Here is a 19,124-nt window from a genome sequence, read left to right as displayed (position 1 = left end):
AAGACGTGCTCCACCCAAGAAACGGAATCAGAAAAAAAAAATCTAAGAAGACGCAGAAAGGGAAAGGTCGACCTAATACGCACCCCGACGGAAAACCCATCTTTTGACAGTCATGTCTTTCCTGACCGAAATTAACACTTCTACGGCAGAACCATGCGAGCTTTCTCTCTTCACCGATCCTCCCAATCAAGTGGCTCTTCAAAAGATATATTTTTCTGAAACTCGACCTATCTCTTCCTTTGACGCGGACGACGCTCCGCTCGAATTTGCAATTCCCGGAAGTGGAAATGAGTATTTCGATTTGAGAAGAAGTCGGTTGTACCTGAAAGTGAAGATCACCAAACCCGACGGCACGGCCTTGGCTGCTTCTGAGAAGACGGGGATCGTTAACCTATCCTTACAATCTCTGTTCTCTCAAATTGACGTGTTTATGAATGGAAAATGTGTCACCCAGAATGCGAACAACTACCCCTGGAAAGCCTACCTGAAAGTGGTCTTGTCCAGCAGTGCGGAGGCCAGTAAATCTTATCTACAGACCCTGTTGTATTATCCCGACAAAGACGGTGTGGAGGATCCCAATGCCGCCTCGGGAAGAAATACGGGACTTCGATCTCGTTACGTCTTTACGCAAATGTCCAGGACCTTCGATTTAGAAGGGCCCCTGTACTTGGACTGTTTTTACTTGGACAAGTACCTCATCAACGGTGTTGACTTACAGCTGTGACTGTTTCGCTCTCGGAACGAATTTGTCCTGATGAGTGGCGAAAGTAGTCCCAATTATAAGGTCACCATCCTAGACGCCGTCTTTAAGGCCTGTAAAATCCGAGTAGACAGTGCCGTGTTGTTAAATCACGCCGAGACTATCACTAAGACACCGGCGCGATATAACTACCTGAAAACGGACGTTAAGATGACCACCATTCCAGACAAAACGAGTGAATTTTACTGGGACGACGTGTGGAACGGAAAACAACCTTCAAAGATGTACGTTGCCTTCGTCAAACAGTCGGCCGTCAACGGGAGCTACGGAACTAATCCTTTTAACTTTGAGCACTTCAACCTGTCCGAAATTGTGGTGACCGTTAATGGCGAACCCATCCCCGTTCGCCCCTTAAAATTTGACTATGGTAACAATCGGAACTACGTCACTGCACTTTGTAACCTCTATCAATCAAGTGAGAAATGGTACAAAGACGAAGGATTGACCATCGACAGAGACCAGTTCTCCAAAGGATATGCCATCAGGGTACATACCTCTAATTATTTTTAGAATCGGTAGGAGAAGAAAGTAGTGCAGAAAAAATTACAAGTTCCTTAATTTGTAGACCTGAATAAAAAAAAAACTGTTATAAGGTATTAAATTGAGCCTCATACTTGTTGATAAGGAGTATGTTCCCTTGCAAAAAAGCTTGTCAGATGTAATTTATCAAGAAGATCAGCAGAATTATTTTATGTATTATAACACCAGTGAGAAGTCTTGAAATCCCCTACTTTCACTTTCATTTTCAGAGGTTAACGCAGACAGACGCATTTTGCCAGAAAACGAATCTGACATGCCACCTCGAGATTTTAACCAAGGAAAGACAACTTGATGTGCTTTGATTTGAGGGGTCACTCAATGCTAAACGAAAATTAGGGACATTGCTATGTGAAGAAACGTTAACATTGCCGCCTATGGGAAAACAATTAGTGGGCTGTACCCAATATGAGGAGCCTATTGGTAAGAGAAAATTCTCATAGATCATTACTTTGTTTTGAACTCGTTGTTTACTATCATTTCCAATTGTTTAAATTTATGAAAGAAGCAAATTTGAATTTGTTTATACGTATTTTGAGACAAATTGATTTGTTAATACCCCCCCCCCCAGGAACAGACAGCTTATGCTCATATCTCCCATTGTGTACAAATGTAGCATGTAAATTAAATGTATCGATTTTATACAATTTATTAATTCAGAGCCATTAATAGATATTTAGAAAAGGAACAATTATTTTAGAAGTACATCCACCACTATTGTTTATTTTCAATACACAAAATTTCACAAATGAGGTCGGAATCGGTAATCAGTGAAGTTCAAGGTCAAAGTGAAAGTAGAATGGCAGTAAGTTATCAAAACTGCTTAGTGCTACCTAGTGCAGAGTCTTGCAGTATGTAGGTGATATGCATTTGTCATTTTATGAAAGAGGTAAAGAAAAAAAAGGTTTCCATGCCTTATCACAATATTTGTAAATGAAAACTTTTATTTTCATGGAATAGAATTACATCATGTGCATTCTTTCAAAGAAGTCGGTCAGGCTACAGTTGTGTAGAAGTTAAGCAGTGTGTGCGTGAACATGCACACTAACATTTTTTTTTTATTTTATTAACTGCATTACATGTATTTGTCTAATGTTTAATTATTGTCAGTAAACATGCTTTTTACCTGTATTATTAATTTACATGTAATTTAACAATGCTGAGACTAATAAGTGCAAATTCATAATTTTCAATTGATATCAAATTATGGGCATAAAAGGATTATGGTAGGATTTGTTTGTTTGACGTCTGTCTGTGAATGTTTTAGGTGCTTTATGATGCTGATTTATTATTGCACCATTTTTAAAATTGATTTTTTTTAGGATCATGGTGATACAGGACAATGTTGAGGTTCATGCAGATGTGTTTAAAACTATCAGTCAGTAAAAACCAACTCATTTGAACACATCTTGAGTCTTCACATGTAAAATGATGGCAGTACTTTTAATATGTAAGTTGAATTTTCTAAAGCTTCTTTGTGTGTGTCTAAGGGGGGGGGGGGGGTGTTAAAGCTTAGAAAATGTAGATTTTAAATATTTGAGCTATAAAAGTGACCATCAAACTAATCTGTACATGTATGCTATATATTTTACAGCTAATATATTTTAAAAAGAATTTCAAAACAATTACATTCATAGTGTTGTGTATGATAAAATATTAAGATTAACAAATTTAAGAGTTGAAATTTCTTTAATATTTATCAGTCAGAATGAGCGACTTGTAAGGAAATTCAAAATTTTCAAAGTTCTCTTTTATTTTCCTACAAATTACAAAATGGTTACCATGGAAACAAAACATTTTCTGTAGACTATTTATTTGATCTGCTCATGCAAGTATTTTTATCATTTTATAGTTGTAATGAATATTTTAGTTTTAATTTCATGTTTAATTAGAAGTACGGGAAAAGTAACACTACATGTGTAATAAGCAATCCATTATTATGATGTCATTATGACATCATAGATGAGTGAACTTGCACTGGCGTAAAAATTGCTTTGAAACAGATGAATGTATACAAGAATATAAAGGCTTATAACTTTTTTATTGCTACACCAATTTTCCTGAATGATACATCAATGGACAGGAAATAATCAGTACTTTCTATTTTTACCACTTTCAGGGTATTTGTAAACTTATTTTTTTTTGTTAATCATGGAGAAACAATGAATTCAAGGGTGAGTGATGATAAAATTTTGTGCAAAAATGCATTGATTTTTTGAACTAAGAGAAATTGACCCATATGAGTTCTTGATTATGATTTTGCTTGATGTATTTAAAGTTTTGAAAGAGAATAAAAGTGGTATAAGTTTATTAATAAGCTAACCGATGACTTAAAATTTGGGTGCAGTTGTGGCTAGATGGAAGCATTTTAAAAGAATTTTGCATACAGAACTGTGCATGGTGTAAAATTTTTATTAATGATTGAATTTTCCTGAAATTTGGCATAATGTCACTACTTAGTCTGTAGTATGACTTAGGATGTAAAATGTTGTAAAATCCAGAAAATACTTTTTCATATTGGGTACATACCTCTAATTATTTTTAGAATCGGTAGGAGAAGAAAGTAGTGCAGAAAAAATTACAAGTTCCTTAATTTGTAGACCTGAATAAAAAAACTGTGATAAGGTATTAAATTGAGCCTCATACTTGTTGATAAGGAGTATGTTCCCTTGCAAAAAAGCTTGTCAGATGTAATTTATCAAGAAGATCAGCAGAATTATTTTATGTATTATAACACCAGTGAGAAGTCTTGAAATCCCCTACTTTCACTTTCATTTTCAGAGGTTAACGCAGACAGACGCATTTTGCCAGAAAACGAATCTGACATGCCACCTCGAGATTTTAACCAAGGAAAGACAACTTGATGTGCTTTGATTTGAGGGGTCACTCAATGCTGAACGAAAATTAGGGACATTGCTATGTGAAGAAACGTTAACATTGCCGCCTATGGGAAAACAATTAGTGGGCTGTACCCATCTATGCCTTTGACCTCGTCCCCAACGACTTGGGAGAAGGATATATAAATCTGGTACATCAAGGAAACGTGGGAGTGTACGCTCGGTTCGCTGTAGCAACGACAGAAACCATCTGTGCCCTAGCCTACTGTGAATGTCCCGGACTGTTGATGATCGATCAGTCCCGTGAAGTCCGACAAATCTAACTTCATCAGAAGAAAAAAAACAGAAAATGGATTCCCAGCAAATGTTAAAACTCGTCGAATCTCAAAACGCACTGCGACCTCACTTTCGAGGAATCTATGCTTCCAATACTTTACCTGATCGGGTACGCCAATTTCCTTCTGCTTACGTGTCCAATACGGACCCCATCGAGAAGAAGGGGACCCATTGGATCGCCTACTGGTTTGTCAGTGCCGACCAATGCGAATTTTTTGATAGTTTTGGACGATTACCAGAAGATTACGACGAGCGTCTCAGAGACTTTGTGGACCGCAACTCGCTGTTATGTGTTTACAACAACGTTCAAGTACAACCAGACTCGACCGACACTTGTGGACTTTACGTATTATATTTTCTGAACTGTCGTGCCAAGGGGATCTCCATGCCACGCATCGTCCGAGAGTCCTCCGAAACGCTTGTGAAGGACGTCATTTTGAAAAAAGAACTAAAAGACTTTGGTCTTAACCACAGACTGCGGAGATTTGAGGTCTCCGGAGACCTGAAGTTTCCGGAGACTGAAAGTTTTCCGGAGACCAAAAGTTTCCGGAGTCTCCAAGTCCTCCGCGGCGGCGGCGGCGGCGGAAATGAGGACAGATTTAAGTCTTGTCATTTTTTATTTTCTGAGGTCACAAATTGTTTTTACTGTGTGAATTTTTTTTTTCATGTGACATGGTATGAAATAATATAGGTATATATCTATGTATATGATCGTTCTATTTTCTGTTTTTAATCATGTAGTCTTTTTTTTTCTCTTGTATAAGGATGGGTTTTGTTGACGTGATTTAGAATGTAAAGTTAAAATTGAATTCATGTAGTAATGATATATTTTAAAAGATTTTATTCAATAAAAGTGTAACCAAAAAAAAAGGTTTTTTTTGTTGTTGTTTTTTTTTTTTAAATACGACCCTCGTCCTTCAGACGAATCAGTCGATCGAAGGTTCTCGAAGATGTACGATGCAATTCAAGACCCCCACTTCTTTTGCCGTCGTTAGCGGTACCATGTCGGGTAAGACTCATTTCGTATGGAACTTGTTGAAGCACGGTCGTGAACTATTTGACGTTCCTCCTCGAAAAATCGTGTACTGTTACTTGGAAGACCAACCCATCGTAGACGACATGCAGTCGAGTCTATCCAATTTTTCCACCTACCGAGGTCTACCCAGTCGAGAAGACTTAAGAGAATGGTGCATGGATTCACCTCACACGGTCGTCATCCTGGACGACATGATTCATTTGGTAACCAAGAGTGCCGACGCCTTACACCTGTTTCAGACCATGGTGTCTCACGCCAACGTGACGGCCTTCCTCTTGTCTCAAAACATATATCCGCCTGGGGTTTATGAAAAGAGCATCTTGTTAAACTGTCAACACGTGGTCTTGTTTAAAAACGTGAGAGACAATCGTCAAATCATCACGTTTGGGAGTCAAGTGTTCACGGGACGATCCAAATTTTGGATGGACGCGTACGCCAAAGCCGTGCGGCGTCCTTACGGATACATTCTGGTGGACCTGACCAATCACTGTCCTGAAGAACGACGATTGCGTACCAACGTCTTACCGGAGGAAGGAGAAACCGTTGTTTACCTACCCCAATAAATACCACCGAAACTCGCCAACCCCGTCATTTCATCATGTCCCAGAGAACAAGACGCCACGATCTCTTCTTGCAATTTCTGTACTCGATAGATCCTCAACAAAAGAAAGAACTGGTAGGCATGGCCACTGAAGAACAGTTGAAAGCCTTCCGGGAAATAGCTATGAATTTATATTTGGGTCATCCGGTCGTGTCCTCTTACTACAGAACAAAACTGAAAGCTCACAAGACTCTCCTTCAGTCTCTTGCTGACCGTAACGTCGACAACACGGACGTTAAGAAATTACTCAGGAGACATCCCGAAGCTATTTCTTTGATTCTTAAACCTCACTTGAAAAAAAGATGGCAGAGGAGTACGTTCTCGTCAAAAAGACGACCCACGATCAGATGAAGCTTTGCCAGAATGAAAAAAAAGAGGTTAGAGATCAAGGGACGAATACCGAGGAATCCACTGACCATTCCAAAGAAAGTCAAACTGAATCAGATGTTTCGAATGCAAAAACCGTTCCAGACCTCCAGACCGAATTCGGATTGATTTATGCCAAACCCTTAAAGAGGAAATCTCCTCCGGGTCTGCGTACTTTCCAACAGAAGAAAAATAAGACTTGGATCAAGTTTTAAACATTTTATTGACATTTAAAAAAAAAATTGTCAAACGTTCACACGTATCATGTATTCAAAATGAAAAAAACAAACCAATAAATGACGAAAATTACAAATGGTCTTTTTCTTTCAATATCCGTAAGGTAGGGTCGTGAGGTCCTTCTGGACGACCCTTTTTGTGTAGACAGCTGAATATTGTTTCAGTTCTTCTTGGGAGTAGAGTTCCGAGTGAATTTTTTCCCGGCAGATCTTATTTGAATTTTTTGTATGATAGATACCGAGGTCGGGTTCTTCCCTGTTAAACATGGCATCCTTCATGCTTTCCAGATTCAGAATTTGCGAATTGGTAGTTCAAGGAAAATCCCTTGACTTTACATACTCGCTTACCGTTATGTGTCTGGTAAGCGTAATTCTTGGGACCGTTACAGACAAATTCTGTGATCCAGTCCCCTTCTTCGAGTTCGTTTGTTAGTTCTCCTAGATAATCACCAACGGGAGGGTCCCAATCCCCTTCTTTGGTAGTGTAGATGACGGAATCTGTGTCCCAATACAGGACGCGAGTCTGTAAACGGTCTAGTAACTCGTACAGCTGGAGGCGGGCCCAACAGGTAGTGAAGGATGCCAGAAATACGTTTGTATGACCCGGTAAACACATCTCCTCGGAGGTACGTTTCGTTGACAGCATGAGGTTCTCGTCGTTGACAATCTGAAAGTCGACAATTTCGACGGTAGGATCGACCATGGATTGGTAGAGTACGTTTGCTTGACTGTCGTGCAAAAATTGAGTCTTTGTCAAATTCAAACGCTGTCCAAATTTTCCCCAAAAACTGTTTAAAAGTAATTTGGCCAGACTTCGAAGACCCGCATTAAACTCAACGTTACCCGGATCGAGTCTGATTCCTTCTTTGCGTTCGTACATCTCAATGTATCGATTCAGATCCTCATCTGTTTGAACCCATGACGGTCGACCACTGGCTTCTTGTTTAATTTTTAAGAAAAGGTTGATATAAGAGGCAAAGAGACCTCCAGTCAGAGCAGATGGATCGTATTTTGAAGTTTCGGACCAATGATACACCTCGTACATTTTCAAAATCTTGTATCCTTTCTGAACGGCTTTTTCGAGTTCGGGTGTACAGTAAGTCCCCGTCAAGGCTCTCTGTGCTTCAGTACAAGTACAAGGTTCTTGTTGCTGACGCTCCACACAAGTCCGACACAGAGGAAACGTCAATTTACCTCCCGTACGATAGCCCAAGACCGGATGAAAGAGACCACGAGGTGGCAAAACTTTGACTTTCACTAATCCAAAATAGGAAGAGAGGTCGTTAAAATCACGTGTGATGATCTCGGGGTGACCGATCGGATACCGACAGGTCTTGTTGACAAAGGTATACAGTGAGGTGAAATTCACGTACTTTATCTTGGTATCCCTGGTTGCTCGTTTGTACAAGACACATCCATTGGTACGTCCTCCCATGAGACTGTCGCGGGGATCCAGTCTGTCGACCAAATCGAGTTGGTCGACAAAAGTCCTGACTGTATCATCCGACTTCAACAGGACGTCGAATTCGTGTTCCCAGCAGACGACGACTTTGAGACCAAGTCCTCGAAGCTGACGTTCTTTGTGTCGTGTCAGGGCCAACAATTCCGATGCTGTCTGGTTCGAATTGGGTATCAGGACGTCGTCCCCATTCTTGTAACAGAGGGGACAACCGTGGTATCTGCATCCATGAAACTCGTACGCAACGCCACCTGGATTATCTAAACTGGGGGGAACGTAACCGTCTACAGAATACCGCGTTCCAGGAACGCGATATTCACCACGATCAGTGAGGGCATGTCGGATGTTGAAAATTCGTCCCTCGACTCGTGCACGTTTCCGTAACCATTCTAGCCATGCAATGGACTTTTTGCTGTAATTGACGCGAGAGTGGTATCCCTGCGGTGGAGGTCGAGCGATGGCAGAGGAAACAAATTCTTCTTATAACACTTGCAACCCCAGATCTTTGCGTGAAATCCATCGTCCTTCGTACAGCACTTCTGCTTGCCCGTCTAGTCGTCTCTCCATTAACCACTGTTCATCGTTGTTTTCCTGAACCAAGATCTTCCAGTCTTCGGGTAAGAATTTTGTCTTGAAGACGTTCATGCATAACGAAGCTATGGTACAGGAACCGAAAGCGTCGACACCCCGTCCTCCGTCTACGGACGTTGCTTCCCACAGAAGGTTTTTGAATTTGAGACAGGCTCGACGGAGGATGTCCACGTCGCTGCGGCAGTACTCGAGCATTTCCTTTTGGAAATCAAACACGACACCACTTGTTATTTTAGCGTCGTACCATTTTAAGAATTCCTGTCTGCCTTCTACCGACATTCCGCCGGGAACGTAAGTCTTGGCAGGAGGATAGGGCCCCAGGTAGTTTAAATTGGCCACACTCGTGAAAAAATGAGGAAAATATCCCTTTTTCAAAGAATCTAGTTGGAAGGCTTTGGGAAGTTTGGACAAGGCCATGGGAAGGAAATTAAAAGAGTCTATGACTCTAATTTGTAATCCGCTGATGTTGAACATCTGAATCTTGCTTCCTCTGTATATGGTAAAAGAGGGGCGAAGGGACTGTGAAAATAAATACTGAAGGAGAAACTGACCATCGTAAGACAAATTGTGGAAAAAGACAGTAAATCCTTTATGTTGTTCACTGAACATCCAAATTCCGAGATCGAATAGAGTCTTAAAGACACGTTCTCGACCCCCGCATCTACCGAGACAGGGAGGAGTCACATATGTTTTTGTCTTTTTGTCGATCTTAGAACAGGTCCCGCATCGATCTCCGCAATTTTCGCAGGTACTCTCAGACGTCAGGTCTTCCTTCTCGCATTGAAACAGGCAGTTTGACATACGGCTAGGACAAATGAATGTCTGGCTTGTCCACAGTGAGACTTCTGACAGTGTTGACAGAGTCGACACTCCCGGCAGGTCTTGTCTCGACATCGATGACAGTCGACTACAGGTCGGGGAGAATACCCGAATTCGCATTGCACGAGTTCGTCTCTCTGCGAGGTTTCAATGTCGGCAAAAATATATCGACGTTCATCTGGAGAGGAGGAAGGGTGAGCCCTGGCGTAGCATAAGTGTTCCGGTTCCACATACTGCTGGCAGGACTTACAAACGTAATATCCACATCGATGATCTTCTCGCTTCCGCTCCGATTGGTGAAATGTCTGGAGACAAATCGGACATTTATACATGACCTCGCAGGGTACGTCACCCCCCTCTGAGGGTAATTTATGACGTATGAAACAGGCACGGGAACGACAGCTACGATGGCAGTCCGGGCATGTTTGAATCTCTCCTTTTGTGCAATCGTTGGACAGACAGACGTTACAGTGTTTGGTGCAACTGTGCTTGTAAACCTTTTCGTAGGGTTTGAGACAGTGCGTACAGAATCGTGACCTTCCAAAAAAGCCAGTAATCTTTGTGATTGCGTGAAAATGTTCGACGCCGTCTTCGTCGTCGTGATATAAAAAGATCTTTTTGCGCTTCTCGTCGAGGTTGGGACTGACATATGAAAAAGCATCCCCCATTCTAGAACTGACGACGTAGATGTTGAGGAAATCTTCTAATCGCGGAAGATAGTCGTAGGTGAGCGGATTCTCGCTGGAGATGCCCATGGTCTGACAGACCCTTCTCGTCAGCGTGTCTTGTGCTCCTTTTTTATTATCGCGTAAATCATCGTAATACCACGTGGGACACTTCTCGAATTGAAAAAAAAATGTCTTCTGTCGTTAAAGTCGGGTACAGCGCTTTGATTCTCTGAATTTCGACAGGATGTGTCTTACAGGCACTAGTCAGAGCAACAAGAGTGGCTCGAATGAGACAAGCGTTGTCGAGATTTCGAATCTCTACAATGGAAAGTTTATTTTTTATCTTTCTGGTCAAATTTGACATCTTGACACCTCTTCCACCCCGTGGATATTTAATAGCGCCGAGATCAATTCGACAAGAAGAATCAAAGGGGATGTCCTCATTACTATTGAGAACAATCTCGAGACAATTTAACATGGCCTCGGCATCCATGTCCTCCATTGGTCGAAAAGGGATGTAGACAGGTAAATCTAGTCCGTCGTTATGAATGACACCTCTCATGATGTCTCCGGGTCGGAGGTCTTTCTTTGCTTGTTGTATTGCTTTCTCAAAGGCTTCTTTTAGAACATCTAAGGCCTCTTTCATTTTTTTTCTCTTGACGAAAGAGATGGTCTTTAAAAGTTAACTCAAAGGTGACCTCCTTAACACCCATCGTTTTCAGGTTCTTTCTTTTACCAAACGAATGTTGAAATCGTCTCTTCCCCCACCCGTCTGCACTCCCTCACTTAAAGGCTCTACTTGTACATTTTGGATGAGAGAGTCTCCTTGTTGTAAGGAAACGTCTGCTACATCTGAAAAATCCAGACTGAAAGGGGCATAGATCCCCTCGACCTCCATGTCCACCAGAAGGGACTGGTTACTGTGAAACGAAGTTTCTGCAATATCGTCAAAATCATTACCTTCCAGGTTTGACGAAGCCTGGATGTCATCCATCATGGATTGAGCAGAAGGAGGAGACGCGTCTGTCCATTCCATGCCTTCAATATCACGAAAGAGATCCTGTTCTCTGACAATGGGGCTTTAATAAAAGATTATACACATCTTATTTATCTTTCGAAATGGGTCATCATAAGTGAAACGATAAAAAATTATGACCATTTCGAGTTACCGTACTTAAAATATTTGAATTTATTATTTTTTAAGAATTTAATTATTATTATTATTATTATTATTATTATTATTATTATAAATATTTAAATAAGAGGGGAAAGGGGGGGGGGATTACTAGCATTTTTGAAAAATAATATGAAAAAAAAAGTTATGACCATTTCGAGTTACCATACTTAAAATATTTGAATTTATTATTTTTTAAAAATTTAAACGTTAATTATTATTATTATTAATATTTAAATAAAGGGGGGGGGGGTACGAGCATTTTAAGGAAAGAGAATTCGGAAATGTTTCCTTTCATATCACAATTCGTGTAAATATTTTCCGTATTACCTCTCTTTCTCCAGTCTCCGTCTTTTTATATCGATTTAAAAAACAGTCTTTGTAATATTGTAAAAACGATTCTAAAATTTGTATATTTTCCTCATCATTTTATAATAATAATACTTTTAAAAATAAAGAAAAAGAAAACACATGCGCACACCCTCAGACCCATACAATAACACATACACACGCACGCACACCCATACATCTTTCTCAAAGATTCACAATGATTGTTTTCTTCTAAAGTTTTTTTTTTAAATATTTAGAGCAAAGACAACTCGGTAATACATACTTCTTTTCATATCGCAATTCCTATAAATATTTTTCGTATTATCTCCCTTTCTCCAGTCTGCGTTTTGTGATATCTCACCGAGCGGAGATTTAAAAACCAGTCATTGTCATATTGTAAAACGTTTCTAAAATTTGTATATTTTCCTCACCATTTTATAATAATAATATTTTTAAAAATAAAGAAACACACACGCACATACGTACCCTCCATCTTTCTTAAAGATCTACAATGAATGCTTTCTTCTAAATGTGATTTTTTTTTTTTTTTGTTTGAATATATTTTTTAAAACATTAAACGGATAAAATATGAATGATTTCTCCAATTGTCCATTAAGAGTTACGTCTAGAAATAATAAATTGTATAGTATAACTAAAGAAATTTGAAATCTAACCACTCCCTACTCCCACCAAAACGGAAAGGGGGGGGGGTATATTTGTCTTTCAAACAAAATTCCTTTCATGTCATAATATACCAATCTTTTTTTTTTTCGTATTAGCTCCCTTTCTCCAGTCGGCGTCTTGTAACCGAGCGAGGATTTAATGCATTCATTTTGTATATTTAAAATCGGACATAATAATATTGTTATACACTTTTAAATAAGTATACTTCCCTTAATCATTTTTGGTTAAAACAAACAACCAAAAAAAAAACAACAACAACAATAACAACACACATACTTTTTTTTTATCTCATAAATTTTATCCAATTCTTTATTTATAGTTCTCTTCTTTTTCCAATTTTTTTTTCTTTGCTTGGACTTGATTTGCTTTGGATTTTGTATTTTTATACATGTTTTATATCTGGGTTTTTTTTTCTTACCTATCAGGGAATAAATTTCCTCTCTTATATTCCTGACTGTGCTTTTTTTTTCGTGATTATCCTTACTATCATAATCTCCGAATATTAAATGACAATATCCACATTGATACATTTTTTTTTTGTTAGATGAAGATGTTACGTTCTTACTGATCTGAGGGTTGCTATTAGACTACTCAAGAAATAAATGTGCAGAGATTTTATACGATTTTCAGTGATGTTATTTTTTACTGACAAATTCTATTGGTTGTCAGCTATCATCCGTAAACAACAGTCTGTTACCAAGAGAGATTTCGAAATAGTCTTTTTTTTTTAAATACATATACAGAGTATAATAGACTCACGAAATCAATAGAATGAATAACAGTCGACATTTGAATTAAAGAATACAATTTTAATTTCTTTTCTTTTTTAATTTAATCTTATAATCCTTTGTTTAATATAATCGACATATTGAAAAAAAAATAAGAAGAATAAAAATAAATAAGTATTTCAATTTTTCATTGAGGTCTATTTTTTATTCAATGGCTATAGGATCCTTCGTACACTTTCTTAGTGGTTTTTTGTGTGTTTTTTTTAGATTTTTTTTTTTTTTTTTTTTAAATAAATTGGTTATAACCTGTCAAATATCAGTAAAAATTATTCTCTTTTTGTTGAAGTTATCATCCATCAAGTAACAACACTTCATTTTGTTATTTTTTGTTTCATTTCATTTTTCTTTGTCATAATATAAACGTAGATTCATTTCACCATTCTCCTCATTCATTTTACAACCATTCTTTCATGAAGCCTTTTTCCAACTTCACATATAGTTTTAATAATAACACAAACAAAATATTATCATTTTGAGTTCTAGATTTTATTCTTTTCGCGATATTACATGTACAATGTCATCGCGAATCTTTTCTTCTTTCTACAAAATAAAAAAAAAACATATAGTACACAATTTAATATTTGTATACTAATATGTGTGTGTGTATGTGTGTGTGTGTGTGAGAGGATGTGTATGTACATGTGTGACGGAGTGTGTGCGTGAGAGAGAGAGAGAGAGAGTCACATTCATTTTTCTTCCCCATTTTTCTCTTCATTTTTTTCTTCCACCGTCATTTCATTTTTTTCTTCCACCGTCAATGACTCGCTTCTGAAATATTTTTTTAAAGTAATATTTACTGTTTTTGAGTAGTTAAGTGAGTAGCTGAGAGAGAGAGAGAGATTTGCTTACTGTTCCTCTTCTTCGAACGTGCTGTCACCAAGTAACTGCACCAAGCTATCCGAACTACAAAATAATAAGATTTTCTCAATACCGACAGACTACATATTATTTCTATAAGATTATTCCACTTGACGTTAAAAAAAGATAACCTACTCTTCAACACTAATTATCTCCATCACAAGACGGCTGAAAATAAATCATTACAATAATCAGTAAATGAAAGATAAAGTAAATCCATATATATATATATATATATATATATATATATATATATATATATATATATATATATATATATATATAATAAAGAAATAAACGTTTAAGAAAATTATGTATTAGCTTAAAGGAATCCCAACAAAAAAAATATTTGTAAGAAAAGTATAAAATACTAACGGCGGACGTCGTGGTGCGTTCGGCGGTCTAAATGGAAAAAAAGATATCTATTTGTCTGATCTAACTATTTATCTATCTGACTATATATTAATAATACTTTTGTGATCCTTTTTTCTGCGTAATTTTATTTTTTCAAAAAAAAAAAAAAAAAAAAAAAAAAAAGATTATAAATACTCTTGTAATATACTAACCCATTTTTGCTGGACTTTTTCCCCACAGGACTAATAAAAAATATTTAAAACAAAATTTTTTTTCCTTTTTTTTCCCCCTTAGGTACGTAAAAAATAAATAAGAATGAGGAATTTATTAAAGTAAGGATTGAATTAATGCACTCACGAAACATCAGGCGTACTGAAATAAAATTTACAGACTAAATGTAAAAAAATTAATAAATTATAAAAATTAACAAAGTGTGCGTAAAAATAAAACACTAAATTTCTTCACACGTAATTATATAATCTCAATACCTGAAGAAAGTTTTCCTTTTATGCAACCGGAGTGCCATTCTAAGATAAAAATAATTCACATCTAAAGTAAATGATTCATACTGATTTAATTTAAAATTTAAAAAAAAAAAATAAGAAGAAAAACGGTAACAAAACCAAATAAAAAAGGAAAGAAAAAAAAAGAAAAGAATAACTCACGGACACTCCATAGTCTTCAAATCCTCCATAATATAACTGAGAAGTCTTAATATTTCTTCCCTTTTTTCACAAGTGCAACTTAAAAAAAGAGAGGAAATAATAGAATAGTTTTCTTTTTAAAAAAAAAAAAAATTCGCGCAAGTTTTAATGAAAATACACTTACTTGTATGATGCCATCCTGTTATGAGTGGAACCAGAGTGAAGTTCTGAGGTGTTTCCCTCAGTTTTTATAAGAAAAAAAAATAACCATGTGATTCTTTTCATTGTTTGGGTAGATATTTTAAAATTAACTTTTCGTACAATGATTATAGCAAGAGGGTGTAACGAATTTTGAAATCATCACCTTCTAATGAGATCACGGTAACCTGACATATTTTTCACAGTCATACGGGTCGGTACGATGATATTTCCAGATTATCTCATTAATGATGTCAAACTTAATCAGTTAAACAAATTTAATCATGTCATTTGACGACAGTATCAAATTTTTCCATTCATTTCAACCCATTTCTATTTCATTCGCTTATCTGATACAAACGTACTTACATTATTCATATTTTCTTTCTTTTTTTTTCTTTAAAATAATTTTACTGTTATGTATTTCATACTTTTCTACACCTTATTCGTAATCGGAAATTCGTTAGGATGTGAACTGTGTCATCAGTCGTCTGAATTCGCAAAATGTACAAGTGAGGATGTGTGTATGTTTGATGCACAATTTGTGATTGTTGATTGTTTTATTCGGAGAATCCAGTCTCAAGTTGTCATAAAACAGTTACTGATTCGTGGATCATGTGGACCTGTGACACAGTATAAGCATTTTTGTACAGCAGATGATCTTAATGTAAAGGAAATTGTCATGTTGGACTACACAAACGAAAGTCTTCAATGTCCAGGTATATGTACATTCTTTATTTCTCAATCTCCCTTTTTCGGAAGATATCACTAAAATCAGGTAAAAATAATGCATTCCTTAAATACCCCCCCCCCCCCCTTTTCAAAAATAGAGCCTGACTGCAATCGTAACTACTCGGTCATTTCCGTGAACGATAAATAACTTTATTTCTCTTCCGGAAAATGGCCGAGTAGTTACGAATGAGCCTAGCTGATGTAATCATATACACTTGCCGTGGGAAAACTCCGCCCACTGTCAGTTCAAGCCAATCAAAACCACAAGATTTTAGCTAAGGCTGCAAAATTATAGATCTTTGATCTGATTTTTCCCAGGAAAAGACACAATGCCTTGCGACTTTCTATTAGATGAACCTGTCTGTCCTGGTATGTTACCTATATTCAATATTTCACTTATTGAGTAAATTTATAACATTCCCAGTTTTAGGTGAAAGGCAGTTGGGATACTTTCACGTTTTACGATTTGTAGATATCTTAATTTCTCATTTTTCAGAACTCACTACAGTCACAATGACAACGCCATCACAAAACGAAATGGGTAAGTACAGTCTTTTTCTCTGTTTTTCTCCTTTATTAGTTTAATTTTATTTTTATTTATGTTCACTGTTGACTTGCATTTTTCAATTGACTCTAGATTTCAACACTTCGCTTCGTCACAACGTGACCGACCTCATGACAACAGCGGCTACTTCGTTTTCCGTCAACACTCACAAGTCTGGACCTTTCTCTGCATTCACAAAGAGACACAAACAAAATGCACAAACTTCAATTGCAAATTATAATGTGTCCTCAAATCGTGTACTAACACATACGGCTCAGTCCAGTACTCTGATACAATACATGACTGAGTCTACTCAGAAACGTGATACCCTGGACAATGTTACTTCTGCCATTGACACCACTCGCTCACACAATGTTACTACTCCCATTGACACCACTCGTTCACGCAATGTTACTACTCCCATTGACACCACTCGCTCACACAATGTTACTACTCCCATTGACACCACTCGCTCACACAATGTTACTATAACCACTGTCACCACTCCCTCACACAATGTTACTATAACCACTGTCACCACTCCCTCACACAATGTTACTACTCCCATTGACACTGTAATGTAAATGATGTTACTAAGTTTGAATTTGGCGCCCTTAGTTGACAAGTTACGTTGACTTCCGCTCTGAGGGTATATAAACGCCATACCACTAGCGTCAGCACATTCAGTGTTAGTTTGACCTCAGAAGAGGAAAGCTGTGTGCAGAGGTTTATATTTATAGGTAAGCCGACAGTTTCCCATAAGAGAACGTGGATCAAGTATCCTTACTCTCGCGGGGACAGCTCGACTAGTCCTCAGTGGACATAGTGTCTTTTAGTGTGTATAAATAAAAGTGCTGAGTAGCTGAGTACTCATCTGTTGAGAACTCATTTTAAGTCATATAGTTTTGTATATAGGTTTGTAAATCTTAGTTAATATTTTTGAAAGTGATTTTATTAGTGATTAGTTAGTTAAGTAATTAAGGGTAATCATTTTTTTTATTTTAACGAGAGGAACTCGTTTCGCCTTATTTTCTATATTTTGCAGGCGATTATTTTTGTACATACGTTCGCCGTATCTGTATATTTTGGCAGGCGATCTATTTGATATTTTAAGTTTGTATTATTTTTGAGTCTCGGTCTCAGTTTAGTAACTGAGGGATCCATCAGAAGAGAACACGTTACATATTTTTGGTGGCAGCGGTGGGATCCTCGAGACTAAGGTTTAATAAACATGGATAAAAGTATAGCAGAAATACAGAACGAAATCACTGCCCTTGAAGGACAAATTGAGCAGATAAGAATTGAGAACTCATTTATGAGAGAAACTAGCAAGATTGGACATTCGACTCCTAAGCCGACTGTGACTGTGAGTAATCCAGTAGACGAGCATGATTCTGGACTAGCTTCAGGGCGTCCTTCCGAGTATGCAGACTTCTCGGGAAGGAAGATTTGTGATCGTGAAGAATACAGTGGTGCCAGACCTAAAGTTAGATTCTCAACAGCAGAAGTAGAGCTGAGAGAAGAAGGAAATTCAGAGTCTATAGTGAGAAACTCAAGTGTAAGGAGTAGAACAAATAATGAAGATGAATTGCCAAACGTGGAAGAAAATGAGACCCCATATGAACTGAGAAGAGGTGTAGACGGCATAACAATGAGACGAAATCGTTTACGTGAGACGACGAGAACATCTGATAAAGCAGAAACGGAATTTAACTCAACAGAAAAAGCACCAATGAGTACATTTATTAAACCAGCTACGTTCGATGGAAGCGGATCATGGCTAGATTACAAATCTCATTTTGAGGCTTGCTCAGAATTAAACAAGTGGATAAACAAACAGAAAGGTCTTTACCTTGCAGTTTCGTTAAGAGGTCAAGCACAAGGTATACTGGGTAATTTGAGCGGTGATGCTACTCACGAGTACTTAGTCCTAGTTAAAGCACTAGAGGAAAGATTTCTTCCAGCAAACCAAATGGAATTGTACAGAGTACAATTGAGAGAAAAACGTCAAAAAGCCACAGAAACATTACCTGAACTTGGACAAGCAATCCGAAGATTCACAAACTTAGCTTATCCTTCAGCTGGTAATGACTTACAAGAAACGTTGGCAAAAGAGCAATTTATTGATGCCCTGGTTGACTCAGACATGAGAATACGAATAAAACAAAGTCGTCCAAAGACCTTGAATGAAGCAATCAGTCTTGCCGTTGAACTCGAAGCTTATGTTAAATCTGACCGGCGCAATCAAGAGACAAAGAATTTTGCTCGCCCAGTGTCTAGCAACGACTCAAAAGGATCGGATTTTGAGTCGAGAATGGCCTCGATAGAAAAGACAATGGAGTCTATGCTTCGTGAGCTTACTCAACTAAAAAGAAACAGATTTGTTGCTCATGAGAAGAGAAAGGATTATGAGAAGAATTCGACCATTCAGAAACCCAAATGTCCTATGTCTCAACGGACCTGTTATAGGTGTGGAAAACGTGGTCACATAAGTCTTTATTGTAAGAAACCAAAAACCAGTCAAGACAACAGAAGAAACAGAGGGACAGACTCAAAAGATGCAAGACCTAAG

The 19,124-nt window shown here is 37.6% G+C and overlaps 1 protein-coding gene and 1 pseudogene across 1 annotated transcript; both read right to left on the bottom strand.

Annotated features, from left to right (window-relative positions):
- Positions 1-6,968: 6,968 nt before the first annotated feature.
- LOC133198307 (uncharacterized) lies at positions 6,969-9,560 on the bottom strand. Its single transcript, XM_061334415.1, has 2 exons — positions 8,701-9,560; positions 6,969-8,580 (listed from the first exon to the last, which is right to left on the bottom strand). The coding sequence occupies exons 1-2, from the start codon at positions 9,558-9,560 to the stop codon at positions 6,969-6,971; spliced, it is 2,472 nt and encodes an 823-aa protein (XP_061190399.1).
- Positions 9,561-9,564: 4 nt separating this feature from the next.
- On the bottom strand, positions 9,565-11,321 carry LOC133198306 (uncharacterized; annotated as a pseudogene).
- Between the last annotated feature and the right edge of the window lie 7,803 nt (positions 11,322-19,124).

Source organism: Saccostrea echinata, unplaced genomic scaffold (genome assembly GCF_033153115.1).
Source record: "Saccostrea echinata isolate AGI-Se365-2 ecotype Australia unplaced genomic scaffold, CSIRO_AGI_Sech_v1 ptg000033l, whole genome shotgun sequence".
Classification (NCBI taxonomy): Eukaryota; Metazoa; Mollusca; class Bivalvia; order Ostreida; family Ostreidae; genus Saccostrea; species Saccostrea echinata.
The sequence above is the reverse complement of the archived record's forward strand: the minus strand, read 5'-3'. Positions and strand labels throughout refer to the sequence as shown.